General features: G+C 39.0%; 1 protein-coding gene across 16 annotated transcripts in view; it reads right to left on the bottom strand.

Moving 5' to 3' along the window:
- DCUN1D4 (defective in cullin neddylation 1 domain containing 4) overlaps positions 1 to 16251 on the bottom strand; it is an 85480-nt gene that overhangs the window by 16905 nt on the left and 52324 nt on the right. For all 16 annotated transcript variants that reach the window (XR_008679383.2, XR_008679381.2, XM_055385668.2 and 13 more), the window contains 3 exons: positions 13170 to 13240; positions 7982 to 8073; positions 540 to 648 (listed from right to left, as the gene is read on the bottom strand). Coding sequence is in view for 14 of the 16 variants with exons in the window: in XM_055385668.2 (XP_055241643.1) it covers positions 540 to 648; positions 7982 to 8073; positions 13170 to 13240 (272 nt within the window). In the remaining 2 variants the exon portion in view is untranslated. The remainder of the gene's footprint in view (positions 1 to 539; positions 649 to 7981; positions 8074 to 13169; positions 13241 to 16251) is intronic.

Here is a 16251-nt window from a genome sequence, read left to right on the forward strand (position 1 = left end):
ATACTTCGACTTGACTCACTATGTGACAAATAGGGTAACTGCTTTTCAAAACGATGATTAGAAAAATACATTTAAGTAATGTATTACATTAAGTAATGTAAGAAATTAGCTTAGGTCTAAAATTCACATGATTTCCAAATACAATAATAGCACCCACGGTGAATCTGAATTAGATACGATTAGCTTATTCTAGTAAACTCAACAGGAGAAGGTTTGTTGTTCTGTGAGAAGGAAAGCTTTTCCAACCTTACCTAAGAGACATTTAAGACAGTGTGTATTGCATGCCCATGTCACTTTTAAGCCAATTCCAAGAGCCAGTAAACATCTGCCACTAGAGCTTTTTGCTGACCTACAGAACGTTTGCCCAGAATCAGACTTAGTTTTCAAAAGCATACATGTAGAAAGAAATACTAACTAGCATCCTGGGAGTTAACTTATTCAAGTTTTTTTGCTGTGGCATGTAAAAACTAACCTCAAAAGGCAATTTAAAAAGGGGAGGGAAGAGAGGGAAACATCTGGATAGGCTCCAGAGAACTCACCCGTGCAAAGTCAAATGCATATCTGTAAATAAGTTTAAAGTTTGTAGAATCATTTAAGAATGATCTTAAGTAATCCAAAGTATTTCTGAGTTTTTCTGTTGTATCACATCTAGAAAGACAGAATAAAGGCAAATTATGACCTGAGTTCATTTATTTATTTTTTTTAATAGAGGCAGTAATATAAACACAATACCAAAGGAAAGAACAAATCCCTGAAGTTGAAACACATCCATAACCTATTTTTTCTACACTTAAAAAATTTTTTAAATATACAGAAAACTTGAAAGAATAGCAAATAACCACTCATATACCATCCCCTTGATCCAGCAATTAACTTTTTTTATATTTATGCACTCTCTCACATACATATACATTTTTCTATACCATTTAAAAGTTGCAAACATAATGAAACTTCATCCCTAAGCACTTCAACACCATCATCAGTCTTACTACTGTATCAATGTTAACTTTCTTAGCTGATATACAACCACCTGCAAATTTCCCAATTATTCCCCAATTTCTTTTATAGCTGCTGTTTTCAATCAGGATCCAATCAAGGATCATGCGCTGCTTTTAGCTGTCATATTTCCTTAGTCTCTAGAAGAGTTCTCTGCCTTTTTCTTTCTGGACAATGTCATTTTTGGAGACCAGACCACTTGCTTTTGTAGAATGTCCATCTGTCAGATAATGTCCCTATGATTATATTTAGATCCAACACTTCTGACAAGATGTGTGTCCTTCATCACGTCTGTCTGTCCCTGTTCCATTATTGGTGGATTCCTATGGTTATGGTGGTGTCCACCATTTTCCATTTAAAGGCAATTCTTCCTCTTTGAAATAGTAAGTATCTACAGGATGATACTTTGAGACTATAAATGTCCAGTCCCCAATAACATTTCACTCAATGTGTATTGTACACCACTTAAACTTCCTATTTTCCTCCTGCCTCAGTATCCCCACAAATAAGCAATGAACATCCTACCCAGGAGACCAAGTCCACTAGCGGTAAGTCTGCCCCCTGCCACAAGGTCCCCTTCTTACACTCCCCTGACTATGACTGAGTGACATCCACACATACGAATCTGACATCCAGGGAAGGCACTTGCCCATGGGTCCTCACTCTCTCTCAGTTCCCCACCTGCTTAGCGGAGCCCACTCCCTGGGAGCTCCTCCCACATAGCTCCCTGTGTGGCATGCCATGCTTCCCTCTCTAGGAACTGAGAATAAAATACATCCTTTAATCTCCTATTCCTCTCCCAGTAGAAGTTCTGTGGCCACGTTGGAATGATCTCTAAAGACCTCACAAGGAGGACATACTCCTGACAACACACAATGGTTATAGCATCCATTGGTGATACCTGCCTGAATCAGTAACATCTGAATACCCAAGATGGTGATTTTCTAATCCTATCATCCCTTCTACATTTATTGGCTATAATTCTTCTACAAAGAAGAGCTCCACACATGACCTTCTTATTTTCTGGACTTAGGATTTTTTGCATCTAATTCAGTGTGTTATAATCTGTTACTGTCATTACTCTTTTTGATTGTAGAAACTTTCCCCATTTGGGCAGTAGCCCCCTAAAGCTGGCTCCAATTTCCTTCTGACATGTCCCCCACAAGTCTCTGAGCATTTCCTTGCTTTCTGGCACAAGATGGAACAGCTCACCCTGTTCTTACCCTATTCCAGGCTTGAAATCAGCCATTTCTCCAGGGAGCCTTGGTGATAATAACCTGTTTTTACCAGTAAGTGATACAGTGTTTACTTTTCATAAGCAAGCATACTTATTGGTTATTTTTACAAACTAATTTTGTTTGCAATATCTAGCCCTTAAAAATGAGAATCAAGAGTCACCATTTTCACCAGCAATATTAAAGATTTTCAACACTGAATACGTATTTTCTCTATAGATCTTTAACCTACTAAGTACAGATAATACATACACCAAGTATTATCAATATATTTTGTATACTGTATGAACTAAAATGGTTCATAATAGAGCACACTAATCTATTTTTAAAAACAAACCTGTGAAAGCTCCTTCTTTGTACCTAACTACAAATAAGTCCTTATGATCTCTTTGTTGATATGATAAACTATCTAAAAGCCTGCAATTAGATTAAATGTTTAATTTCTATGAAACAGAACAATTTAGAAAGCCCCTTATTTCTTCCTAATGTGGAAAATAAAAAAGATTAAAATTAGGCTATTTTAGAGTCGGAAAAGACTTCTTCAAGAGAATGACACATAAGCTAAGAGTTGAGAAATAAGCAGGAACTAGATATTTTGGAGAGGTGGGAAAGGCTGTCTATTAGGAACAGCATATGCAAAGGCCCAGAAGCAGATGGGAGTATGGTAAGTCCAACAGACTTAAAAGATAGCCACTGTCGCTGGAGTGGATAGAGGAAGTGGGAAAGAGGTATAAGATGATGCTGAGAGGAACATGGGGTCGGTCTCATAAAAGGCTTTTGTAGTCCACAGTGAGGGTTTTTAAAATTACATCCTAGGAACAATGAAGGCCACCTGCCACTATGAGAAAGACCACGATCAGGGCTGCATCTTGACAAGCTCACTCTTGATCTCCATGGAGAAGGACTGGTGGGAAGGAAAAGAGATATTGAGAGCCAGTTAGAGATCTAGTGCCAGAATCCCAATGAGGGGGTCACAGGGACTAGAAAGATACACAAGAAAGCAGTAAACAGGAGTAAGTTTGGGAGGCAGGGCTGAATTCACACTATAGGGTTAGATTTTCTACTGTAGGGTTAGATTTTTTTAATGGTGTGTATATAATAATATATTAATAATAATCGAAGAGGGTCAAAGAGGAGGGAAACTGGGTAACCCAAAAACATAAGGTCGAGGTCCCTGTTCTTCACCGGAAAGAGGGTCAAGGACCAAAGCCATAGATTTGACTGGTAGTTTAGTTTAGTCCTGTCTAAGAAGAAGAAGAGCGGTTGTTTGTTTTAACAGATTCAAGAGCAGGAAGCACTCATTTAGATAACCACCCCATAGTTAAAAGAAAATAAAGTTAGCTGTAAACTCCAGGCAGAGCTATGAGAAGAAATGTGAAGTTCTGCAGCATGCCTGGGAGCAAGCCCAACATCCTGGCAAAAAGATGTCCCTATGTTTGAAAGATGCTCAGAGATCCTGTCTGAAATGCAGGAAATGAACAGTTCTTGTGCTTTAAACATAAAAAACACAAGTAATATTACTAACTCTGGTACCCACTAAAAACCTGGGGTTGGGAGCTAATGTTGCCAATACAGAGTTTAATCTGCTTTAAAGGGTGTCTTGAACACACAAAGCCCCTGGACTGGCCCCCAATAGTGAAACAGGCTGCTGAGTCACCCTGTCCAGAACCACAGGTTGCCATCTAGTGGCCACTCAACATACACATCTTCAGAGGACTCTAGAGCCTGGCTTGGGACATGTAAGCCACCAATGTGACCTCAGAAAGCAGTCACATCTTCAACTCAAGTCTTCCCACATGTTTCTGTGTACCATGTATAAAAAAATGTGTAGAAGTCACAGTGACAGTGCCACGCTTCTAAGGAACACCATTTCCCAACACAAAAAAATGCACACAACGTAAGATAATTTCTTTTTGAGTTTGCTGCTCTAACAGATTTGTAAGGACAGAAATCAATACAGTAATCATCGAAGTTTATAAAATCAGAGGTAGCTTTCCCCTATTACCCAGGAAAAGGCCTCTGCCCCTTCACTTAGTCATCCCAAAGGTATTTTTCCAGCCCATCATCAGTTTATTGCAGTTAGTTAACAATTGACACTTTTTTTTTTTTTTTTTTAAGTTTAAGCACCACAATTAGCTTAATTCATCAGACCAAAACAGGAGCTGTGTCTTCTCTGGCAGGGGAATGATCTCAGGAGTGCAAGGATAGATGTTCCCTACCAGCTGCCGGCCTAAGTCCAAACTCTCATACCACCCACGTCCTGTCCCAGGCTCACAGGCCCTAGGGAAGCCAAGCACACAATTCCTCTGAGAGCCCAGGCATAAGCCATAAGCCATACTTCACCACCCTAGTTTAAGGATGCTACCAGAGACACCCAGGAAATGACATAAATGATTAAAAACTCTGGTTTCACAGCCGATGGGCTTTCTGTTTCTATCACACTCCCATCATACAGTAACCTTTTTTTTTTTTTTAACAGCATTTTAACCAAATATAATGAAGGGTCTGAATGTTTGTATCCCCCTGAAATTTGTATGTTGAAATCCTCACCCCCAAGATGATGGTATCAAAAAGTGGTGCCTTTGTGAGATTATGAGGTCCTGGGGGCAGAATCCTCATGAATGAGGTTAGTTAAGAGACCCAAGGGCGCTTGTTTGCCCCTTCCAACATGGGAGGACCCAGTTAGAAGGCACCATCTATGAATCAAAAAGCAGGCTGTCACCAGACACCAAATCTATGGCATCTTGGTCTTGAACTTCTGGGCCTCCAGAGAAATAAAATTCTCTGGAATTTTATTTATAAGCCACCCAGTCTAAAACATTCTGTTATAGCTGCCTAAATGGCCTAAGACATATATGAATACATAAAAATATTTTGTTCTATACTTGTTAATTCTAGTTTGAGATCAAAATATTTCATTAGATAGGTTTAATAAAATTAAAATGAGCAAAAGTAGAAAAGAAATCCAAAACAGAAGACAAAATAGTTTAAAGATAGACTACTTTCTGCCTTTAGAGCACATAAATGATTACTCTCTGGGTTTTCTTGTGTACTAGGTGCACATACTTCACAAATACAATGCTTATTTAGTTACTTTACTGGCATAAAGAGAAGTGACCTTATGACTTCTGGATCTTTTGTCTGAATATTGTTTATAAGCCCCTCCTCTTAATGGACTTTATCTTACTCATGGTTTTTGATTCCCTAGGGCCTGGAATACTACACTTGGCACATCACTGTCATTCAAACATTTGCTGAACAAATGACTAATCTAGAAAGGTTGGAAGGTGGGGGTGGGAGGGTAGGCAGAGGTTATTAAACTTGAAGTCGGACTATTTTTGAACTACAAAGAACCTTAAAAGTTATTCTGAATAATTATCTCCACCTCACTGATGAGGACACCAACTTCAGAGTTTCATACCACAAAAAGCAAGCGGTTCCTCCATGCCTTTACAGTGGATCAGGCTTGTCACTAAACCCTGAATTGCAAGGATCAAGTGGCAATCACCCTGAGAACCCACCTGCCACCACCTGCATCATACAAAGTGGCAAGCAAGGTTCCCAACAAACAACCCGAAGGAGTACCCTGGACTCAGAACGCAGACGCAGACCTCTTCCAGGAAATTGCTTCTCACTTCCCAGGAGATATGGCCCTCAAAACACATGGGCAAGGTCTGGTATCAGGTAATATTCTTTTGTAGAGGGACATTCTTTCGTAAAGAACTCAGTACTATACAAACCGGGTATCACACCTTCTTAAGACAAATAAAAATGGACCTGAAAATGTTGATGGTGCCTCGTCTGAAGGCTTGAAATAAAATCCTGATATGCCCATGCATTCATCATCACAAGGACACTTTAAAAAGCAGCCATTGGCTGCTCTACTCAGCAATGATGGCCAGGCACGGTAGCTTACGCCTGTAATCCCAACACCTTGGGAGGCTGAGGCGGGCAGATCACTTGAGGTCAGGAGTTCAAGCCTAGCCAACATGGCGAAACCCCGTCTCTACTAAAAATACAAAAATCAGCCGGGCGTGGCGGTGCCTGCTTGTAATCCCAGCTACTCGGGAAGCTGGGGCACAAGAATCACCTGAACCCGGGAGGCGGAGGTTGCTGCGAACTGAGAGCACGCCACTGCACTCCAGCCTGGGCGACAGAGGGACATTCCGTCTCAAAAAAAAGAAAAGAAAAGAAAAAGGAAGCAATGAAGAAAAGTGAGAAAAATAATGAAAAAACGAGTGAATAGGATTAAAATCATAAGGAGATGTTCCCCCAAAAGGATAAACAAGTTTTAAAAGATTTCAGAGAATTTAACTCTAAAATTCTAGAACACACTCTGATAGGAAAGTATATTTGTAAAAGGGTGGTTTGGCTTTTACCTAAAACTCATTTGTCATCAGATAATATTGTTAGAAGGAAGAATGTGATTTAAGAATCAGAAGTCTTAAGTGTTCTTCCCATCTCTGCCACATTCACACACCACCGATCCCCTCTATGCCTCAGTCTCCTCATTTGTAACATGTTCAGAATAAAATCTGATCTGTCTTCTTCACAAAGTAGCTATGAGGCATTCAAATGGGAGAATAGTGAACAGTCTTCATAAACTACTAAAGCACAATGTGAAAGCATTCTCAACAATAACAAATGGACAGTGATATTAAAAGTGGACAAATTCCAAAATTATTTAAATAAAACCATTTCAACTCAAATTTTAATCCAGTAAAAATCAAGATCTATTATTCCTAAAGTGAAAAGAAAGTCATCCCAATTACTTTAGATTAAAATTACTATGTTAAGAATTAGCACTTCATCGTCAATGCTATTTGAAACATTTAGTTATCCACTTCAACCGTATCTTTCAAGGCCTAATATAGAATGACAACTTGTTTTCTTGAATGAAACTGAGCAAATACACAACACAGGCGCATGCACACACGCACATATTGCATACACAAGGCAAATACATAAAACCACTGATTTTTCTTATCCTGGGTCAGGTTACACAAACCAAATCTTTTTAATTTTTTAAATTACTGGAGTAATGAAGTTTTAATTTTGCCCAAAGCTAAAATCAGAATATATAGAGATATCAAATATTTTAACTTACAAGTTATACATTACTCAACTTTTTCTCACTAAGTATAAACCAGATGCCAGTAAGTCTTTGCCTTTTAAGCTCTAAAACTGCACCGTTCAACTCAATAGCCACTGGCCACATGTGACTACTGAGCACTTGAAATGTGGTTAATACAAATGGAGATGGATCATAAAATAAACCCCAGATTTTGAAGACTAACCATCAGAAAAAAGAATATAAAAATATCTCATTGATTTCTTAAGAATATTGATTACATGTTGGAATGAAAATATGTTGGACCGTTTGGGGTTAATAAAATAGATTAAAGCTGATTTTACCTGTTTCTACTTTTACATGTGGCTATGAAAAAATCTTAAGTTACATAGGTGGCTTTCTCATATGAGAAAATGTTGGTCTATTTCTCCTGGAGAGAGCTGCTCTACAAGAATACCAACACACTCTCTTGCTCCAAATACACATATAGACACTTTATAAATTTGCCCAGAATAGTCCTCAAAATGGGTCTTAGTCTTTACATCTTTGGCCACTGGGGAAGCTTGGCCAGACCACCTGACTTCCTTCCACTCACTCAATCACCTCCTGAAGTCCTAGGGAGGAAGGAGGCAACCACCTGGGAAGGGCAGGGACCCCACTAGTGCAGCCTAGGACTTACTGGAGAGAAGTCATTCCTTTTAACCACTCCTGTAGAGTAAAATAACCCATGTTTTGTGCATCCAATTTCCAAGCTAGGACAAGCATAACTACCTGTTAAAAAAAATACACAATTAAAAAAAATATATTAGACAAATTAAAAAGAATAAACAAATAGATCTGTCATTAATACATTAACGTTTTGCTAAATGCTTCTGTTCACAGTAGTTTAGTCACTGAAATATGAGCAGAGTTAACCTCAAAAATGAGTTCTAGTTTGGCAAACATCTAAAAAAGTTGTCAATATAGTCTGCTGACAAGAGTTTAGAGAAGCATGTATTCTCCTGATGCACGATAGTGGAGGTGTAAGGTGATCACCCTCTCCAGAGGGCAATATCAAATGTAAAACCAGTTATTGACAATTCCACCCATGGAAAGTTATCTTATAGGTCTACCTGTAAACAGACACAAAGATGAATTTTAGTCAACAGTATTTACTGCAGTACAATTTGTAGCAGTTAAAGACTGAAAACAACCAAATGGCCATTAATAAGGGACTGGTTAAATACTTCTTTGCTGAAGACATTCCATATAAAGGAATACTATGACACCACTAAGATGAATGAAGTAGAATTAGCTGGACAAATATGGAATAATTTCCAAGATGTATTAAGTGAAACAGCAAGGTGTAGAACAGTGTATTAAAACATAACAAGGTGGACAGGGGGAGACACGCAGTGAAGTTGTAGCACACATACTTTAATGTTTGTGAATTCACTATATACACTGGTGGGAAATTACTTTAAAGTAGCCCCACATTCCACTTAAGACAGCACTATGCCTGGAATGGGCCCAGGGTCTGTGGCATGGTGTCATCACTTGTAAAGGAGGCGCAGGCCCCCAGGTGCCACCTGTGCTTTTGTGACTCTTCTGAAACCATGCAGGTTTCAGAAACAGTGACAACTCTGGTTTATGCCACTGCTTACTACTTTTTCCTTAGCTATTTTAGAGAAAAGATAGCACAGGGAACTGATGGTGAGTTTTAATAAATACCTAAAGGTGTAAAGACAAAACGACATTTCAAAGGTGCACCCAGCTTTAAGCTATCTGGAATGCTACACAGGGACAGGGTTGAGGCCATGCCTGATTAGGACAAGAGGAGGAAGCCTTCCTTCTCATCTACCTCAAAGATCCTAGAAGAGGTGAGAAGTAACTAAAAAAGAATGTCAGTCCTAAAAAGGTAAAGAAGAGGGACAGGGCCTTCTTAGGACCATTCTGCCAGCCACTCTGTAGAGCTGGTTATCTCTGGACAGTCATTCATACATAAGGAACACCCAAGTCCTAAATTAGGGATCAGGTATACACTGTTAATGGGCTCTCTCTCTGTGTTGAAACAGAAAAAGGCAATAGGTAGATAAACACGTTTCTCCAAGGACTAGGATATCTGACACTGGCAGTTAATTTGATCTCTTTATGTAGAGCCTAAGGCTTCATTTCAGCTACTGAAAGAACCATTCAAAACCATTAAAACACCATCCCTGTGCCCAACTGGGTCAGATGACGGCTATGGTGAAAGGAACTAGGATGACATAAAAACACGAAACATGAGGCAAGAAATCATTTTTAATGATTTCTGAGCCTCCGAGAGCCAACATGTCCATTAAAAACTCTAGAACAAGAGTAGTTAGGAGATTCAGAAGCTCTTCTTTTTAATCTGTCTGCCAATAAGCTAGTTTGTAGGCTAAAAAATCTCTAGCTTTGTCTAATTTACATGCAGGGGAGTAAGGAGAAGCTTTTGCTTGATGCTGACTTTAAGGTTTTCCTCACTGGAAATTAATATCAGTGAGAACCTACGAAATTTTTAGGATCTTTCATCAAATAAATTAGTACATATCAATTTTTTGAAAGTCATTAGGTTTTTTTTGGATTAAAAATTTAGATTACTAGGTAAATTACTAGGACTGATTAGTAATGACTGCTTAAAAGGCAATGATTGTTAAATAGGTTAAAGTGGTGACTTAAAAGACCAAGGGGCTACTAAGAATTTCCCAAAAAGATGGGGTTACAGTTCTTCAAATTATTCACACATTAGTGGATTTTCTCCTCGTCCCTCAGGTTTCTAGGAATTCTGACTCTTGTATATCAATTTACCTAGGACAACTAACCAACTCACATTTTCTAATGCAAACTAGGTATTCTCAAACCATCTCTATTCTACTCTCTACCAAAAAGATTTAAAAATTCTACATAAACACTTCTTAAGTTAAAAAAAAACGGCGAGGGTGCAAGAACACACACACACAAGCATGAATGAAACATGGCTAAACAGCCAAAACAGGTACTCATAATGGGAAAGTTCACAAAAAAGAGACTTTCGTAAGTTAACTAACAAGAAAGCTAAGTACTTAAATAAAGAATGTTGCTGTTATCTTGGTAAATGAACATAGACTTGAATTTTACAAGCCTGCTTAATTTCATAAGCTGTAAATATCAGGCAAGGTGAGGGTTTTAAATACCTTAAACACTCTTGCCCATCAATGCAGACAAGGCTTGAAAACACCATATTTCAGCACTTGTTTTACAAATGTTAATGTCTCTGAAATGGGAATGCACCCACAATTGACATAGCACATCAGAGTTTATTTAGCAACATTTTTTCTTTCTTAGTGATATAAAATAATACAACTTCTATTGGTGACAGCTTGGAATTGAAGTACATACAGTATAAATATTTGGATAATATTCTCTCTTTTTTTTTTCTGTTTTGAGACAGTCTCACTCTGTTGCCCAGGATGAAGTACAGTGGTGCGATCTCGGCTCACTGCAACCTCCACCTCCTGGGCTCAAGTGATTCTTGTGCCTCAGCCTCCTGAGTAGCTGGGATTACTGGCGCACATCACTATGCCCGGCTAATTTTGGTATTTTATTAAAGATGGGGTTTCACCATGTTTTCCAGGCTGGTCTGAACTCCTGACCTCATGTGATCCACCCACCCACCTCGGCCTCTCAAAGTACTGGGATTACAGGCGTAAGCCACCACGCCTGGCCTATATACTTGGATAATATGGTCTTTTAGTCTTTAATATGATTATAAATTTTAAGGCTATTTCTATTCCTACAGAAATGGAGTTTTTTTTTTTTTGGAGACAGAGTCCTGCTCTGTTGCCCAGGCTGGAGTGCAGTGGCATGATCTCGGCTCTGCTCACTGCAACCTCCACCTCCTGGGTTCAAGCGATTCTCCTGCCTCAACCTCCTAAGTAGCCACACCTGGCTAATTTTTGTATTTTTAGTAGAGACGGGGTTTCGCTTTATTGGCCAGGCTGGTCTCGAACTCCTGACCTCAGGTGATCCGCCTGCCTCGGCCTCCCAAAGTGCTGGGATTACAGGCGTGAGCCACCATGCCAGGCCAGAAATAGAGTTCTAAAGGACTCATAACTGCCAAAAATGAATGACAATAACTATCTCTTTTTGAGTACTGGTATTTGGGGGTGAGGAAACTTGAAGAGCTGTGCCTCCCTTTCTTCTTCAGTTAGAATCAACGTCAGTGCTCTCCATCCTGGACAGGCTTTTCTGCCTCTGAGACTAAATGCTCAGCTAATCCCTCACATACCAGCAAGCCCTTTGTCTCCCAGTCTTCTCAGCCTCTAACTTCAAGCCCAGGCCCTGCTACCACTCCTCTGTCATATACTTACTACGGTACCCCATGTGGAACCTCCGGAGCCCCTCTCAAGCCCAACTCACTCTCAGCCCTCTGACTACATGTTTAGAAAACACTCTGCCAAGCTTGGCCCAGCTCTCATAGAAAACTTCCTTCTTAAATTCAATGTAATGGTCTTTTCTTGTGTCTACGGCCCAGTCTGTGGCAAAATACTATTGACCCAGGTGTCCCCAAACCTTCATGTCAAGTTGGGTAATTTATTGAAATACCTGAACTGGAACACATTTAAAAAAAAAAAAACAAGATAAAAATCTATGTAATAAGTGAAAGACATTCCAAAGGCTCTTTAGAAAATTTAAAGCATTGCTGGGGGCCAAGATAGATGACAGAAGCACAGAAATGGTAAGGGTAAAATAAAAAGTTTAAAGAAAAAAATGTGAATTTTGCTAGTTTCTTTAAAAGCATGACATACATGCCTGGGCACCAGATGTCTTGGAAACAGCCTGAACAAAGAGAATGATCTCTTGAGATCTCTTCCCAGATCACAAATTCATTTAGGATCTTGGACATATTTGTTAAACTGGAGCTAATGTAATATCAAACTGCATAGTTAATGAGGCAGGGCATGTGTATAAGCATAGTTTTTCATTTTAGTATAAGAGAGGTGATGTGGGAACAGAAAAAATATTCAACAATAACATGCTAAGAATTAGGCAAAAATAATTAAGCTTATAAAAATCACTCTAATTAAAAATGAATACCTAGGGCTTTTACATTATAAAAAGCAATCATGGCGGGGTGCTGTGGCTCACGCCTGTAATCCCAGCACTTTGGGAGGCTGAGCCGGGCAGATCACAAGGTCAGGAGATAGAGACATCTGGCCAACATGGTGAAATCCCATCTCTACTAAAATACAAAAAACATTAGCCAAGCATGGTGACGCACACCTGTAGTCCCAGCTACTCAGGAGGCTGAGGCAGGGGAAATCACTTCAACCCGGGAGGCAGAGGTTGCAGTGAGCCGACATCATACCATTGCACTCCAGCCTGGTGACAGTGCGAGACTCCATCTCAAAAAAAAAAAGCAACCACTTCTGAGCTAAATTCAATTGGAAGTAAACGATCTATGAAAAATTCTTGATGATTACAATCTACTCAAAATCATGATGAATAATTATAAGTCCTAGATTGACTCTACATTAGGCTGAAACAACTACTGAGGGGCACGAAGGTACACAGTGTACAATGTGGCCTCCAGTTGATCCGTCATTGTAGGCACATGTGGCCACACCATTCTGTAAGCATCTGGCTTACTGTACCTTTTACATACAAGAAATTAAATGAGAGAAAAAATAACTGTAGTTACACCATATCACTTACAAGAATGGAGAATCTGCTTATAAGTCAAACTAGAATTAGAACTTATTTCTTAGATTGCTTCATAAAAACTAACATACCACTACTTTTCAATTATTTATTTATTTGCTAAAGAACAAAGATTTAAGTATGAAAAACAACCAACTGATTCACCCAACTCAGTAAGTTAGACTCACGTTTTCTGGTTCAACACCAATGTCTTCACAAAATTTCTCCATGCCTTCAGGGCCTACAACATCATCAGTTCCTGTGAAATACAGTCTTATGTAAATTAAATCTGACCATGCACACCATACTATTAACACTGTAGTAGTATTATACTGTCAACAAGTAAGACTTAAAGGCCATTAACTCCTTTTGGAAAAAAAAAATCAAGTCTAAGTTGAAAAGTATTCTCGAATTTCAGTATCTTTAAAGGACTCTACTTTGTACAATCATTTAAATCAACTTATCACCATGTCCTTCAATCGTTGGAATATGGTATATACCATTTGTCTAAAGTTAAGGCTGAATTCAATTCCTGCTCTTTAAAACAGCTTAATGTTCTACTCTTACTTGGGTAATAATTTCAATACATAAAATAATTTTTGAAAACATAGCAAAGAACCACATAATAGTCTCTATAAAATTAAATAAGAAAAAACATAAATGTTTCTTTTACATAGAAAAAAAATCAAGTTATCACTCTGTTCTTGATAAAGACAGTAACGCCCCCTTTTCCGTTCTAGCATTAGCTCTGATTCTTCCTGAAGGAAGCATCCACACATTCCATCTCTAATTTATCTCCCCTTCACTTTGTAACCATTGGAATTTGGTTTCTTCTTCTCCTAGCTCTCCACTGAAATTCTTTTTGCCAAGGTCTCCAATAACCCCCTAAATGTCAAATCTAACAGACAAATTCAGTCTTTGTTTTATCTGACCATTGTGTGATATCTGAAAATCTGAAGCAGTTCTTTTTTCACAAAACTGTCTCTTCCCATGGCTTCTTGAAGCACCCTCTCTCATCTGGCTTTCCTCCTTCCTCTCCTCTTTTGGCTTCTTTATGGGTTCTTCTGCTTCTCCCAGATGGTTAAATTTGATGTGCAAAGATTCATCCTTAAACCTCTTCTAGTGCCTGCTATATACATTATTCCTAGGAAATTTTAACCATACTCAAGGTCTCGGGTCCTACCCAAATGGCTTTCTAGACCACACTTTCGCCTTACTTTTGAACTACTTGCCTCTTTATCACTAGCTGCTCCACCTCCTGTTTAACTGCCGTAACTACACTCATCTTCTGCTTCAAACCTACTCCTCCCGCATTTCACATTTTCAAACACTGCCTCAACTAAAACGGAGCCCAATGTCTCTCGATATCAGGCCTGCTTATCCTCCTGTATGCTGTCCCAGCTGGTGGCACACCCAGAAATAGAAACCTGGGAGTCTTCCTGTATTCCTCCTTTCTCTCACACCCAATCAATTATCAAGTGTACTACCAATTTTACCTTCTAATTATTTCTTAATTGTGCCTCTCCTGCACCATGCTCTTTCAAGGCTTTATTCTTGACAACTACAGCAGTCTCCTCATGATCTCCTAATTCCAGAGTCTTTTCCCCCCGACCCATCCTGCAAACAGCCACTGAAGGAATCCACTTCAAACGCAATCCCATGCTGGCTTAAAATCCTTCAATGGCTCCCTAGAGCCTAAAGATAAAATCCAAAGTGTTTGGCTTATCACATAAGGTTCTCTATGATCTAGTGCCTTTCTTCCCTCTTCAGTCTTATATCTTTCCAACTGCAAAACAAGTTTCTCAGAAATAAATGAATCAATAAATATTGCTGGATGAAAAAAAATTAAGGTCCAGAAACACCTACTTACCTGTGGCTTCACTCTGCACCACCACCGAACACACACCCAGCACGGTATTACTCTTTGTGTCTCTGCCTGTCTTCCTCTCCCTTCCTGTCCCCTCCTCTCCCTTCCCCCAACTCCCCTGGCTAACTTATTCAACCTTTAAGACTGAGAGCAAAGGGGTAGTCCTCACAATCTCCCCACCTGCAGAGGCTGGGTCAGGCAGTACTGTGACCCCTCGCAATGCTAGGAATGGTTCTCACACATTTAGCACACTGCATTCAAAGTCCCAGCTCATCTGTCTTTCCCTCTAAACTCAAGAGCAAGAGTTCTTTTATTCTTCTTACAAGCTCAGCATACTATCTGGCATAGAATAGCTGGTCCAATAAAAACTGAATGAAGGACTAAATGAATGGCTGAATACCAGAATATAGGAAACGCTCTACAATCCTCCTATACCCTCTAGATCTAGTAAGTCATCAAGTCCAGCAGAATTCACCTTCTTAGTATGTATCTATTTCATTCCCATAACATTTGCTAGACACATCCTGGAGCTATGCACTGCAGTAGTTGCCTAGGGTGCAAATAGTCCCTGCCCTCCATGAAGGGAGACAAAGTACAGGAGTAACTTCAATACAAAGTAACAACAAGACGTTCACTAACACAAAGTATAAGGTGGCTGTTCTTAACAAACGAGGAACACTAAAGTCACCCGGAGCTCCTGCTGGGAAGTCTTACCTCATTTTTCTGCTTCAAATCCTTGGCTCCCCCTAAAGTTCAAACTCAGGCCCTTCCTCATAATCTGGCCAAAGCAAATACTTTTTTCTTGTTGCCATTATTTTCCTTTTAATCACAAATGTTCTACTTTGTTACACAATATTTTACTTCATATATTCAAATCTGTTACTTTTTTCTGGGGTTTTGTCCCCTTCTATCCCCTTTTTATATAAATGTATAAACATAAATTTAAAAATATAAATTTATATATAAATATATATATTGATATATTCCTAGTTTTCTTATCTTGATTATCAGAAGAAAACCAAATAATATTTTAGTTTTGTACATTAATACATAAACATGATACAAAGTTTCATTTGAAAATAAAAAATAAAGATGTTCCAAAAGTGAAGTTGTCCCCTCTAACTCCTCCCTACTCTGCAGAGACAACTATTTATTAAAGAGCTTCTTTAACAACACTTCTCAAAATAAGCCATCTATAGAATTGTACATGCATGGAATATATACATATTTATTTAGTGTTTCTAAGTTTGCCCAGGCAATTCTCTTTGGCCTTCCAAGTGTAAAATAATTGAATCATTTCATCTGCAATGATCATTTCTGTCTCCTCCTTTCCAATATTTACACTCCTTGCTTCTTTCTCTTGTCTAACAGCAGTGCCTAGTAACTTCCAAAACAATGGCAAA

This window comes from Gorilla gorilla, chromosome 3 (genome assembly GCF_029281585.2).
Source record: "Gorilla gorilla gorilla isolate KB3781 chromosome 3, NHGRI_mGorGor1-v2.1_pri, whole genome shotgun sequence".
Classification (NCBI taxonomy): Eukaryota; Metazoa; Chordata; class Mammalia; order Primates; family Hominidae; genus Gorilla; species Gorilla gorilla.